Source organism: Leucoraja erinacea, chromosome 10, assembly GCF_028641065.1.
Source record: "Leucoraja erinacea ecotype New England chromosome 10, Leri_hhj_1, whole genome shotgun sequence".
In the NCBI taxonomy this organism is placed as follows: Eukaryota; Metazoa; Chordata; class Chondrichthyes; order Rajiformes; family Rajidae; genus Leucoraja; species Leucoraja erinaceus.
The window spans coordinates 21,547,393-21,562,888 of record NC_073386.1 but is presented as its reverse complement, the minus strand read 5'-3'; the positions used below and the strand labels follow the sequence as shown (position 1 = coordinate 21,562,888).

At 40.7% G+C, this 15,496-nt stretch overlaps 1 protein-coding gene across 2 annotated transcripts in view; it reads right to left on the bottom strand.

The window, feature by feature from the left end:
* Positions 1-14,746, bottom strand: part of tesk2 (testis associated actin remodelling kinase 2) — a 66,031-nt gene extending 51,285 nt beyond the window's left edge. Inside the window, exons 1-2 of one of the 2 annotated variants that reach the window (XM_055641671.1) lie at positions 13,646-14,746; positions 1,440-1,720 (exon numbers count right to left, since the gene is read on the bottom strand). In XM_055641671.1, the coding sequence (XP_055497646.1) occupies positions 1,440-1,652 (213 nt within the window). In that variant the 5' untranslated portion in view covers positions 1,653-1,720; positions 13,646-14,746. Of the gene's footprint in view, positions 1-1,439; positions 1,721-13,439; positions 13,598-13,645 lie in introns of those variants that run through there. The other variant, XM_055641672.1, reaches the window with a different exon arrangement.
* Between the last annotated feature and the right edge of the window lie 750 nt (positions 14,747-15,496).

The following is a 15,496-nucleotide window of genomic DNA, read 5'->3' as shown; positions in this document are numbered from 1 at the left end:
TCCACTGCCCAGCCCTCAATCTTCTTAGTGACCTCTTCCAAAAAAAAAAATCAGATTTGTGAAAGAAGATTTTCTAAGCACAAAACCATGCCTCCAATCTCTAACCAGTCTGAAGAGGTGTCTCAACCCGAAACATCAGCCGTTTCTTCGCTCCAGAGATACTGCCTGTCCCGCTGAGTTACTCCAGCTTTTTGGATCCATCCTGCCTATCCAAATGCAGGTAGATCCAATCCCACAGAATCCCCTGTGACAATACCACTCCATCATTATTTGCCAAGTAAATTTTGAATTAATTCCACAAAGTGTCCATGAATCCCATGTCCTTTAATCTCTGGATCATCTTACCATAAAGGACCTTGTTAAATCCCTTACTAAAGTTAATGAATATAACATCCACTGCCCTACCTACTATTATCATCGTTACCTCCAGTCAGCTTCCCTGGAGCATGGAGGCCAAGGGGTGACCTTGGAGTTATACAAAATCATGAGGAAGTAGGAGATGGTATAGGTTTACATTGAAAAGAGAAGGCTTGCTGCATAACGACTAACAATAGAATATTAGCAGTCACGTGTTACCCTCTCCCACCGGTGCAATTTTCCGAAAACATCTGTGCCAATCGTGTTGATTTACATAGCAGATCACTCATGAAATTGTGAAACACGTGGATGACCAAGTAATTAAGCTAATATGATTAGTCATTGCTGGTGGGATGATTGTTCGATTCACATTCCAATGCTATAGGAATACGATTACAGTAGTGATTATAAATTAGTCTCAGATCACATCTACAATTCCTGTATGATCCTAGTTTTACTTAGCAATGAAAAAAATCTAGGCACAATTGAAGTGGAAATCATTAATAGATTTTTCATTCAGGGTTACAGCATTATTTATCACCAAAGTAGTTATCAGTACAATGAGTACTGTAAAACAAAGATTTTAAATTACACGCAAATGAGAAAAAAAATACAATACAGTTGCATTCCAAGAAACCATAACATAATACAAATGATAATATAAATTGACAATGTTACAGTATATCACAATGCAGCAGGAGTGGAAAGCTGCAATGCAAATTTGTTTAAAAGGTTACAGGGGATTCCACAGTGAACTGCATTTGTGGTAGCTGCATTTGCTTTAATGTATTACAAGTTTTAAATCATTTATAATAAATTAGAGTTACATCGGTTCCAATTCAGATTTGAAAACCATGTTTTGGCATTAGCACAGCCAGGTTTCAATTTCCTTGAAGAACACACTGCACAGCAGCACAGGCAGTGGGAAGCACAGAATAGTGTTCTTCCCACATCCCATTCATCGCCATCAACTCTAAAAGGATACTAGCTATTAGCAAAATTAAAAATCAGTAACAGTTCTTCAACTTCAAAATTTATATTTCTGACACTGTTTTATAGCTTGTGAGTAATCGTGTACTGACCTTGTAGACTTCAGAAAAAAATCCAGATCCAATTTTTTCACAGGTGAAGTCATCAAGCCTAGTAAGTCTGGAGACAGCATTACTTAAGGCTCTGTAGGATGAAGGAAACGTTGATTGACCAATGCTACCACCTTCTCTGCTGCCATCAAAATCTTCCAGTCGTTCATGTCTTGATGGCAAACCCGCTATTGAATTTCTTTTATTTCGATCCATTCCAAAGGATTCAACTAACGTGACTTTCACATTTTAGAATCCAGAATCTTTACTTATTTGGACTCGTACTGAAGGGACAAAAAAGTTGGTAATTCAATACATTAATCTACAGTGCACTTTCTCATATCAATAAACAAGATTATAACTGAAAATGTTCTCATATCTAAAATACAAGGAACATCCCTTTGAGATTAATAAAGTATGCAAATTGGATATCGGCTTGAAAACAGCAGTTTTCAGCTTGGTTGATTAGTTCAAAATGCCCAATTTTCAGACAAAATTAAGAAAAACCCTCATATTCCTAGTTCCTGAATATTTATAATTGTAACTACAAATTCACTCTTCACTTAATATTTTTAAAGATACATGCCTATAACCATATTATTCAACAGGAGGTGGTGGTATGTGTCTTTCCTTTCCCTTCAGTAATTGCCAAGATATATCACTGCCAGAACTGCACAGTTGTTCACCAGTGTGACAGACCCATGAACAGAGAATAGAGAATGTTCCTGCTTTATCAGCAATTACGTGCTTTGCAATAAAACAAATATTATCCCATGTAACCCACCCGTATACTTAACATCTAGCACATCAGGTCTGCTGACAATCATAGGGGTTTGAACGGAAAAATAATAATCTTTGAGCATAAACTAAAACAAATTAAAATGCATTTTAGGAGTTCAAGCATTTTCACTGGAAGATGAAAGATAATTTCCATTTATAGAACATCACCGCCTTTCCCTTTTACTATAGTTTCTGGAGAGAAAATAATCAATTCAACACAACCCTGAAGGTTATGAATCTCTGAATCAAGCAATTTCACGTACCCACTGAAGGCAATTGCTGAAAATATTGAATAAGGTGTTCAAAACCCGACACTGCTCTTCATTTAGAACATGATCGGATACCATTGGGCTGTTGCCATAACACATTATTGCTTGGGTTTGATATCCTGGAGTAGTTTATTGTCAAGTCAATCTTAATTACAACCCCTTTCTCCATTAAGTACTACTGGCAATACTATGGGTGTCACCTAAATATAAATGTTGCTAATAACAAATAATTAACTTTCACATTAGTAAAACTCCAAAAAGCCTGCATGCTTCTATAATACTTAACAAAATGCATTAAAAGTATGCATATGTACTGTGAGCTGAAAGAATAAAATCGCATGCATAACATTTGAAAACTCAAAAATATCTAGTTTTGAAAACTCTATGCATCTTAATACAATGTATTTCCTTGGCTAACTCACAACTTGTCTTGATTATATCACTGTTGAGGACACCAAGGCAGTAATCATTTTTTAGGTCAGTGTTTTACAACTTGTCCAATTGTGCTAGCGTTTGGCATGTAATTTGTCTTGGAGAATAAACTTCTTCAGCATTACATAGACAAAATAAGTTTTTCCTCTCAAATGAAACAGTTTGGTTATCTTGGTCGATTTTCTACCAGTGCCAATCTGCAATTAAACAGCAGCATACACCAAGAAACTATAAAAGGGTGGCCCAGCCATTACATTTATTTGGGGTAAAATGTTCCCCATCATTATGTAGAGTGCCTTACAGCAAAGTCCAATTATACAAGACCACATTCTACTTTATGAAAACCACATATCAAAGACAATGCCCTAAAAAAGCCAATTCCCAATGTTGCAAAGTTCCTTGCTTCTACATAAAAAAAAAAATCACAACAATATTCCTAGAACACAGCACCAAAACTCTGCTTCTTTTGCAGTTTTAGAACAGTACTTGTTCCTAAAGAATAACTTCTTCCAGGAAGTTTGCCTCTTATCAACTATTCTCAATCTATCACAGAATAGCTTAAAGCATGTAATGTAATGTTCCATTTTCAACTGTTCTGTCAATTTGGTACCTCAAATATTATCATGGAACATTTCTTAAAAACACGATATTTAGAAAAAAAAATAGCATTAAAACCAGCCAAATAGTGGGGGTAAGTATTAAAATTAGCAAGTAAGCAGGTTTCAGTGGAAAGTCAAAGGAAAAATAATGCTAAAAAATGGGTGCAATTTTGGAGGCAGTGTGCTCCCAAAGAACTGCACCTTCCAGATTAAGTAAGTACGTTTATTGGCCAAGTGTTCACATACAAGGAATTTGCCTTGGTGCTCCACCCACAAATAACAACATGACATAGTGACAGTTACGAATGATTCAGAAAACACTAAACATTAATAATAAAACATGAATGATAAAACACCATTGATAAAGCATGTGAACCAACAAAATACCAGATCAAAGGTAGGTTACAGATTTTTGGCTGTTGAGTAGATCAACTACTCGTGGGTAAAAACTGTATTTATGTCTGGCTGTGGCAGCTTTGACAGTCCGGAGTCGCCTTCCAGAGGGAAGTGATTCAAAGAGTTTGTGGCCAGAGTGAGAGGGGTTCAGAGATGATCTTGCCCGCTCGCTTCCTGGCCTTGTGTCGTGCTTGGTGGCTGAGCAAAACCAGACCATGATGGAGAAGGTAAGAACAGACTCTACGATGGCTGTGTAGAATTGGACCATCGTTGCCTGTGGCAGATTGTGCTTCCTCAGCTGCTGTTGGAAGTACATCCTCTGTTGTGCCTTTTTGACTGTGGGGCCAATGGTAGCCTCCCACTTAAGGTCCTTGGAGATGATGGTTCCCAGGAATTAAAAGACTCCACGGATGTGACTGTCGTGCTGTTGGTGGTGAGTGGGATGAGGGGAGGGGGAGCTCTCCTAAAGTCTACAATCAATTCCACTGTCTTAAGAGCATTGAGCTCCAGGTTGTTGTGAATGGCACCAGGACAGCAGCTGTGACACTTCCTGCCTGTAGGCAGATGGGTACAAAATTGAGATCCTTGGTGGTCACGGTGTATTTTGTTTCCTGTAGGGAAATATCTGCTCCTATCCTTCAAGGATAACTATGACAGTGCACTAACCTGAAAACACGAGGTATTTGTGCCTTAAATAGTGAAGAAGCCAAATGTAAATGTGTTATTTCAATCATTTCAAATAAGTCTGCCAATCCCATTGGCATTCTGTTCTAGGCATTTTTCTTTCTCTTTTTCACCTCTCTCCACCTTTGCACTTAAAATTTCTTGCATTTTTTCAATTTTAAAGAAATGATAACCACCTCACTATCCACGGACACGTTATTTGCAATAATGATAAACTTAATCAGGAGGCAGTGAAATTAGTTGGAGAGCTAGGATTGGGAGGGACGGAGAGAGGGAAAGCAAGGGTTACTTGAAGATAATTCACAATTTTTACAAGCTTTTTTGCATTGTTTTTGTTTATACAAGATTGCCTGAAATGCTATAAAATGTTGCTCTTTTTACACATAATCCTACAACACATGATGATTCATTTGGGTTCATGTACTCTTCCAATTTGACGTGCCAGTAAACAAAGCCAATCAGCTCTTGAATTACATTTTTGTAAACTTTATCGTGCTTTTACACAGCCAAGTGTTTGGACATTCAGTCCTTGATAGATTCCAGCAACATAACAACAACCCTTGTTAAATTAATTCCAGATGTTCCATTGATGTTTGATAGTTGGGTAATCCTAGTTTATTCCCTTTATTAATGTACATGTACTGTCCCTGCCTGCTTCAAAGTCTCCACTATTGTCCCTGTACCCAAAAAGACAAGAATTACTAGTCTTAATGACTACAGGCCTGTCGCACTGACCACTGTAGTCATGAAGACACTCGAAAGGCTTGTGCTGGCCAAGCTGAAAAATATCACCATCCCCCTATGGATCCTATGCAGTTTGCATATTGGGCCAATAGATCTGTGGATGATGCAGTCAACCTGGGCCTGCACTTCATCCTACAGCTCCTAGACTGCCAGGGGACCTATGTCAGGATCCTGTTTGTTGATTTTAGCTCTGCATTCAACACCATTGTGCCAGAGCTACTACACTCCAAACTTTCCGAGTTGACTGTGCCTGAACCCCTCTGTCGGTGGATCACCAACACTCAGCATAGGAGCACCGCAAGGCTGCATACTCTCTCCTCTACTCTCTCTCTCTATATCGACTGCACCTCCACAGACACCTCTGTCAAGCTTCTCAAGTTTGCAGACGACACAACCGTGATTGGATTGATCCAGGATGGGGAGGAATCTATTGAGGGAGTGCAGCGTAGGTTTACAAGGTTAATTTCCGGGATGGCTGCACTGTCATATGCTGAGAGAATGAAGCAGCTGGGCTTGTACACTGTTTGTAAAGCTGTTTGACTGAGTTTAGAAGGATGAGAGGGTATCTTATTGAAACATAAGGTTGTTAAGGGTTTGGACACGCTAGAGGCAGGAAACGTGTTCCCGATGTTGGGGGAGTTCAGAACCAGGGACCACAGTTTAAGAATAAGGGGTAAGCCATTTAGAACGGAGACGAGGAAGCACTTTTTCTCACAGTGTTGTGAGTGTGTGGAATTCTCTGCCTCAGAGGGCGGTGGAGGCAGGTTCTCTGGATGCTTTCAAGAGAGAGCTGGATAGGGCTCTTAAAGATAGATATGGGGGAAAAGGCAGGAACGGGATACTGATTGGAGATGATCAGCCATGATCACATTGAATGGCGGTGCTGGCTCGAAGGGCTGAATGGCCTACTCCTGCACCTATTGTCTATTGTCATATTGTCTATTGTATCATCCACAAAAATAGCAAGAATGATAGGTAATAAAGTAAATTATGGAGGTGAACAGAGTCAACAAGAGATAAACGTGTTTGCGGACTAAAATCTGGCAGGTGGAGTAAAATTTGGGGAAATGGGCAATTCAAGATTCAAGAGCGTTTTATTGTCATATGTCCCAGACAGAAGAATGAAATTCATACTTGCAGCAGCGTACCAGAAAATGTAAACATAGTCCTCTGTAAACAATATAATAATGGGAAAAAGTTCAGTGTATCTATTTGGTAGAAAGTAAAAGGCAGGCAAGTGGAATGTTCACCTTGATTTCAAGGGAAGTTGCCTAGACAACAGGTGCAGGAATAGGCCATTCAGCCCTTCAAGCCTACTAAGGTAGAAAAAGCCTTGTAGAAAGGCTTGTTGTAGAAAAAATAGAGCGCTGGTGAATCCACACATGAAGTAGTTAGCAGGTCAGGAAGCATCTCTGGAGCACTTGTATCAGTGACATTTCAGGTCAGGATCATTCTTGCTATCCATATTCTCCAGAGATGATGCCTGACCCACCGAGTTACTCCAGCACCTCATCTTTTTTTGTAGATCAACATCTGGAGTTCTTCGTTTCTCTGGAACAGTATTCACTTTTTGTTGCCAAAAAGTGGGTGTACTTGCTTTAGAGAGAATGCAGGGGGAAAAATAATTAAATCTTGGGGTGATCAAGTTGTTATGGGATCGGTTAAGCAGGTTTGTCTAAGAAGAATGAGTGGTCATCTTGTTGAAGCATAGGGTTCAGAGCATAGATTCAAAGATAGACATAAAATGCTGGAGTAACTCAGCGGGGCAGGCAGCATCTCTGGAGAGAAGGAATGGGTGACGTTTGGGGTCGAGACCCTTCTTCAGATTGATTCAGAAAGAACCAAAGGTGCTCCTCTCATACGGTCAATCTGGAAGGGACAGATTCATAATGAAAAGTTACAAACGTAAAATACAGAAGAGAAGCAATTTCTTCATGAGTCATGAACTGAAATTATTTGTCTCTGCAGCAGTGGAGGCAGAGCAACAAGGCAAGATTAAAAAAAAATTTTTTTTTAAAGAAATAATGTAACCAAGGATTATGGGAAAATGGCAGAGAGATTTGAGGCCACAATTAAATCAGATATGCTCTCGTTGAATGGTAACTGTTTTGAGAAGCAATATAGCCTACATCTATTTTTATGCCACATGAAGAAGGGACTCTTTCGGTTAAGTACAGAATAAGTTGATTTTTTTCCTGGGAAGAAAATCCAAACAAGCTGGATTTAAATTTAAAAATGATAGAAATTTTTAAATAAACTTAAATTTAAACTTAAAAATGATAGAAAGTTGGAACTTATTCCAAATGTGGATGCCAAGTTAATAGGGGTTTTTTTGTGTTCACGATCAACCAAAATAGAGAAATAGGAGCAAAAATGAAATCAAATACAGATCAAATATACTCTAATTGAATAGCAAACAGGAATATGGCATTAGATTATTTTTGTATATGCATCATTTGTGAACTGCAGTGACTTCAGTTTATTTCATTTATTTTTATTTTTTTATTATTGGAGATAGGTACATAATCTATTACATCATTACTGTCTTACATTTTTAAATTGATAATATTGTCAGTTATTATTACATTGTCTCCAATACTTTTTGCATTTTTCTTCGTTTTTTTTATAACTAGATAGAGCTAAAGGGACTTCAGTTTAAACAAAAATGCAGGCAACAATTTGTGCAATCTTATATCAGATATTTGTTTCACTTATGTTTGGCTGTTGAGAAATAAAAATGTACTAGGGAAATCCCCTGCATTACTTCAAGTTGTGCCAAGAAAGAAAACAGGATCTTCATTAAGTAATGTTTACACCGTTGGGTTGTGGGCTATTCAAATGAAACTCGAGATGTTGTTCTTCCAGTTCATGTCTGGCCTCATTCTGGCAGTGGGGAAGGCAAAGGACTGAAAAGTCAGTCTAGTTTGCATATGGCCTCACTCTGGCTGTGGAGAGGATTGTTTATCAATGCTCCCAATGGGGCCTCCTCTTCATCAGTGAAATCAAGCATAGACTAGGCAACAGTTTCGCTGAACACTTGAACTATATGCCACAGCCATCTGAAGCTCCCAGTTGCTAACCATTTCAATTCCCCTCCCAATTTCATACCAACCTTTGTTTTTAGCTTCCTCCACCATAGTGAGGACACATGCAAACTGAAAAAACAGCACCTCGTACTCCACTTGGATAGCCTACAACCCAGCAGTATGAACATTCAGTGTTCACTTTCAAGTAATTTCCAGTTCCCCTCCAATGGACTCTCAGTCTATTGGGCCCCCATAACCTTCCACCCATATTGCTCCCTCCAGATTTACATTTCACTCTTCACCTCATCTGACATACTTTGATCTTCCGTTCACTACTAGTCTTTGTCACTTTATCCAACCATTTATAGAAGTTGGGAGGTCATGTTGCAGTTGTATGAGATCGCATTTAGAGTATTGTGTTCAGTTCTGGGCACCATGTTATAGGAAAGATGTTGTCAAGCTGGAAAGGGTAGAGAGATTTACAAGGATGTTGCCAGGGCTAGAGGGACTGAGCTATAGGGAGAGGTTGAGCAAGCTGGAACTCGATTCCTTGGAAGGCAGGAGGATGAGGGGTGATCTTATTGTGTATAAAATCATGAGGGGAATAGATCGAGTAGATGCACAGAGTCTCTTGCCCATAGTAGGCGAATAGAGGACCAGAGGACACAGGTTTAAGGTGAAGGGGAAAAGATTTAAGAGGAATCTGAGGCATAACCATTTTACACCAAGGATGGTGAGTGTATGGAACAAGCTACCAGAGGTAGTTGAGGCAGGGACTATCCCAGCATTTAAGAAACAGTTAGACGAGTACATGGATAGGACAGGTATGGACCAAACACGGACTAGGTGGGACTAGTGTAACTGGGACATGTTGGCCTGTGTGGGCAAGTTGGGCCGAAGGCCCTGTTTCCACACTGTATCACCATCTGCCGATCACCCCCTCCATTGGCAGACTTTGCCTCACCCCAATTCTCGTTTGCAACTTTTCCCACTATTCCACAAGGCAGAACGACACCGACCCAAGATATCATCTGTCCATTCTCCCCACAAAAGCTGTTTGACTCTGAGTTTCTCCAACACTTATCTTTGCTATCTATTGTTAGAGCTGCTCTAACAATAGATAGCTTCCTTCATTAAGGACTCAAAAATGAAAGATCCTGAAGAATATGTTTTACTGTTGTACAGCATTTATTTTTGTAACATGCTCCCTATGAGGTTCAAGTGCAAAGGTAAGCATGTTGAAACATTTATGCATTAAGATGAGATACTCTAAGACAATTTCAATAATGACTGTACAGCTGCAATCACAATATCAAATCTTAATTTAGCATTTTTTCAGATGCACAAGACATTGCAGTACCAAGATTGTATACATTTACTATCACCATGTTAGAAGATGAAAAAAACCTAAAAGGACAGTACCAAAAAAGCAAGGCCAGCCCCATCAAAACCACGGAAAGAATTATAAAGTGAACCAACAATAGTCTCTTAAATTAAATTTTGCATTGATAAATAAAATCCATCAAAACAATGTCACCAGACAATAGTACATTCCATCGTGTCAATATCATTAGCAACCTAGTGAGATTGAGGAAAATGCAAAAAAAAAGCAAAGCAAAAGCAAAATCTGAATGGAGAGCCAAGATACTCGAGGTGGCAAGAGTATGAGAAAGGTGAATAGTAAATAGTTCTCAACTTGTAACAAGTAATAAAGTATATGGGGATGGTGGGGGCAAGGGGATTGTATCTGTCAATAAAGGTAGAACTCCAAAGACGTACAGGTATATAGGTTAATTGGCTTGGTAAATGTAAAAAAATTGTCCCTACTGATAATGTGCAGGTGGGCCGAATGGGCCTGTTTCCACGCTGTATCTCCAAACTAAACTACAGAAAATGTAGATGATGCACAAATGTTCTGCTTGTGGAAAAGAGCAGAACCAGAGATCATTAACAGAGAGAGAAAAACAAACTCAAATAGGGAACATAGGAGCAATAATTTTACCCCGTGAGCACCGATAAGTAGAACTTGCTACCACAGGGAATAGGTAATAAAGAAGAACGTTAAGAAGAAGCTAGATAAACATGGAGAATAATGGAATATTGTGCTTAGAGGATTAGATAGGAAGGATTGGGTTAAATAGCCTGAGCCTGCAGAATGTAAGATATAAAGTTAAGTTTAAACGTGTTTATGCAATTTTGAATATTCAAAAGTTAGAGAACTTTTCAATTAATGACTCATTATACTCACTTCATGTAAAGGGTGTAGCTCGTGATAGTTCAATGATTACATTGACTGCACTGTATTAAAAGATGACAAAAGTCCCAAGTTCAAGTCATACTCAGATAAGTTGCCTTAAGGAATCCTTTAAAAGCCAACAACGTTCTTGTATCAGGTTATAGCAGAAACCACACTACACAGCCATGATCTCGACGAAAACAGAGTGGAACTGGTAAAATGACGGGGGCGGAGGAAGGGGGTGGTGGGGAGGGGGGAAACAAGGCGAGGGGAGTAAGTAGAAGTTATTTAAAATTAGAGAAGTTAGAAGATATTTAAAATAATGTTCATACCAGTGGGTTGTCGGCTCCAAGTGAAATATGACATATTGCTCCTCCAATTTGCATGTGGCCTCACTCTGGCACTGGAGAAGGCCCAGGACAGAAAGGTCAGTGTGGGAATAGGAAGAGTTGAAAAGGTCTAGGCAGATGCAGCTTGTGTTGGGCGAAATGGTCACCGAGTCTACGTTTGGTCTCAATGTGCAGGAGCCCACATCGGAATTACCATACGTAGTTGATGAGGTTAGACCAGGTACAAGCAAACCTTTGTTAACCAAAAAGGAATGCTGCAGTCCCTGGATGGAGTCAAGGGAGGAAGTACAAGGACAGGCATTGCATCTTCTGTGCTTGTAAGGGAAAGTACCTGCATAGGCAGTGCCTTGATGCAGAATGCAGAGGTCCAGGTACACAAGAGAATGCATGCAGTAGTCCCAGGTTAGGATTTAATGCATCAAATTCTGACATTTCTATTTATACAAAGATTGCCAATATTGTCACTAGAAATAGCCCTGAAGTAACGAGTTAAGATACGAATATTGATACTAGTTGCAACCTACAGAAAGTTATTCTACCAAAACTAACCAAATTCAAAAATTCTCATTACATGACACAAGGAAACCAGTGTTCAAGAAGGAACTGCAGATGCTGGAAGATCGAAGGTACACAAAATTGCTGGAGAAACACAGCAGGTGCAGCAGCATCTATGGAGCGAAGGAAATAGGCGACGTTTCGGGCCGAAACCCTTCTTCAGACTGGGGAAGAAGGGTTTCGGCCCGAAACGTCGCCTATTTCCTTCACTCCATAGATGCTGCTGCACCCGCTGAGTTTCTCCAGCAATTTTGTGTACACACAAGGAAACCAAGTGTTTCCAAACGTTTTTGTGCAATTGTCAGAAACAATTTCGTGTAGTATAGTTTAGAAATACAGCATCAAAGTCACCCCTTCCGCACCACACCAACAACCACTCATTCACACTGGTTCAATGTTTTCTCAATCACTTGCTACACACTGGGGACAATTTACAGAGACTAATAAACCTGCAAACCACATGTCTTTGGGATGGGAGGAAGCCAGAGCCCCCAAGGGAAACCAGAACCCCCAGGGGAAACCCACGTGGTCACTAGGAGAATATGAAAACTTCACATGGACAGCAACCGAGATCAAGATCAAACCCAAGAATCTGGCTCTGTGAGGCTGAAACTCTACCAACTGCATAACTAACATAATCCCCTCCAAAACATAGGCAGTGAAAAATGGTATTACTCCAAGAACATAATACAAAGCAAAGGTTTTCAAATTGTATTATAGAAACAGAGTCCAAAGCTATACTGCTAGCTGTAAATTATCCCTTGTATAAATTACAGCAAAACAGTATAAAAAGGGGAGAATAAGTTGCAAGGGCTCAGGGAAATGTGGGAGGAAATGAGACCGATGGAAACATTCTCGTCATAGCCAGCACAAACCACTTGGGCCAGTAGGTCTCCACTTGGGTTATTGTAGGTCATAAAAATAAACAACAGTATATGTAATGAAAAATAACAAAACATGTGTATTCATCCCGAAGTGCTACATCAAAGTTATCGCACCATGCGTGACACTATTATTTTCAGAATGTCTTTCTAATCTATGCAATTAACACACACGACTGTAGCAAGAATTACATTTCTGCAAATTACCCACATTTACCCCCATGCTGTTGATGGGCACCAATTTACGATAAATTAATTTTTGACTTAAAATAGGATAAATAAATCATGATAAAAATATTACAGTTTAGAAAAATTCTATGAATCACAGACATATGGTTAGAACATACATTAATGTATTTACATTAATGCATTACTATGGAGGGCAACTATAACATTAGAAATTTTAAAAAAACATCACAAATACCAAACATCAAATACTGCAACTTATTATAACATGTCTTTAAACTGGATAAAAAGAAATCCTAAAATTTCAGTTTCTCTTGTGTCTCTTTTAAGAGATAATCGATTTTTTAAACACTGATGGATGCTAATAACTATGCAGTAATTATAACCTTCACCCAATCAAATTTTCAATCTATACATTGAACTTCATAAAAATAGAAAACCGCATTAACAAAATTAGATTTTTGAAAATAATTTTAATTATCAATAGTCATCACTGAAGTTACAACTGAAGTTACGTGCCACAATACGACTTCTAAACTAACTTTTATTTGGAGAGTTGGTTGATGTATTTCTCGTCTTAGATACTGCAATTCGGTGTAATTGTAAACAAACACAAACGCTGGTCGTGCCCAGGTTACAACAGGGTTCTGCGCCGTTCCGTAACCGGATAACTCTCAAGTCTGACCTGCTGCCGCGAACCAAGTTTCTTGGCTGCCTCCCCCGCAGCAAATGGCAAACTCATCCCCATCCGTTAACCAAACCCCCGCTCCCGCTCACAGGTTGCATGTTCATAACCTGGGGGGGAAGGACCTGTGCTCCTTGTAGCTCTCGACACTCGCTTTAGAGATGAGGCAAACTCACTCACCCCGGCACCGCCAGCGCTGGTACTGATGCCAATACGAGGAGTCACGCCCCTCCTCCGTTACTGTGTAACTGCGTTGGTCCACGGTAGTAGAGTGGAGACTGCGGCCCGCTACGCTCGGTTCCGCCCCCCCGCCATCCACTCACTTCAAGAAACAAAATGACTCCCGTTCAACCACCGCCGGTGACAAGCAACACAAACTGACTCACCGCTTCCCCGGCCTCCGCGCCTCACACTTGCTGCGCCTTTACTCGTCTCGTCCCAGTCCGGTCCGGCCCTTCCCGGATTCCTTTTGTCGCGCAGCCGCACAACCGCGTTCGGCGGGGCGGGACGGGACGAGGCGACAGCGTTGACAGACAGCGGCCCTCCGCCAATCAGCAGAGCTGCGGGCGGGGCCAAGCCACACTACGTGACGTCGTTCCTCCAGCCAGAGCCCCGGCCTCTGCGCCTGCGCCCTGCTAGTTGCTGCCGGACCTCAGGATGGCAGCGCTCACCTAGTGGCGGAGTGTCTCCACCTCACACACTGTAAGCTGCAAACTCACTCACTCACAGACTTATCTACAGCTTTCCATCTCTCACCCCACAGCTTGGTGGCTTGTTTTAGTTCGAAAGTAAACCTCGATTTAAAAATTCTCAAAACTTCATATTCCACCATGGTCCCAACTAGTGTGAAAAAGGGTCTTGACCCAAAACGTTACCCATAGTCACAGAGTGATCCAGTGTGGAAACAGGCCCTTCGGCCCAACTCGCCCACACCGGCCAACATGTCCCAACTAGTCCTACCTGCCTGCGTTTGGTCCATATCCCTCAAACCTGTCCTGCCCATGTATCTGTCTAACTGTTTCTTGAACGATGGGATAGTGATAGTCCTGGCCTCAACTACCTCCTCTGGCAGTTTGTTCCATACACCCACCACCCTTTGTGTGAAAAAGTTACCCCTCAGATTCCCATTAAATCTTTTCCCCTTCACCTTGACCTATGTCCTCTGGTCCTCAATTCCCCTACTCTGGACAAGAGACTCTGTGCCATTCCTTCTCTCCAAAACTGCTGCCTGTCCCACTGAATTACTCCAACGTTGTGTCTATTTTCGTTGTATAACCAGCATAGAAACATAGAAAATAGGTGCAGGAGTAGGCCATTCGGCCCTTCGAGCCTGCACCGTCATTCAATATGATCATGGCTGATCATCCAACTCAGTATCCCGTACCTGCCTTCTCTCCATACCCCCTGATCCCTTTAGCCACAAGGGCCACATCTAACTCCCTCTTAAATATAGCCAATGAACTGGCCTCAACTACCTTCTGTGGCAGAGAGTTCCAGAGCATCTGCAGTTCCTCCCGACACCTTCTTTACCGTCTCATTCTGGGATCTTGCTCAGCCTTAAATCTATCTAATTGATCCTCCAAGCTGTCGATGCCTCAAACTTCTTTCCCTGGATGACCTCACTTTTTTACCTCCTCCCCGTTTTAAGATGTTCCTCGTCCACCGAGCTTTTAGCCACGTGCCCGAAAGTGACTTGTCTGTGTTATTTTTGTCTGATAACGTCGTGAAGCAGCTTAGAATTTATTTGCTACACGATGATACTATTATTATTTAATTACAATTAGTACCCCCGTTTTACTTGTGACGTACAGGAGCACTTTCGCGAGGTCCCAAGAGGTTCAACAAGACTGTGTAGGAAAGAATTCCAGGTGCTGGTTTAAATCGAAGGTAGACACAAAATGCTGGAGTAACTCAGCAGTATAGGCAGCATCTCTGGAGAGAAGGAATGGGTGATGTTTTGGGTCAAAATCCTTTTTCAGACGCCAGCATTTTGTGTCTACCTTAGGTTCAAGAAGACTGTTCCCTGCCATCTGCCGAATGACATTTTGGGATGTGCAATATAGATAACAGAATCAAGGTACAGAATAAAAAGCTAATCGAAAACCAATCCTTGCCTAAAATTAATGTTTAAGAAGGAACTGCAGATGCTGAAAAATCTTCCTTGCCTAAACTTAAATATTTTGCAAGCCATAACAAGAATCAGGACAGTCCACAAGATTGTTTTGATCAAGATTCTA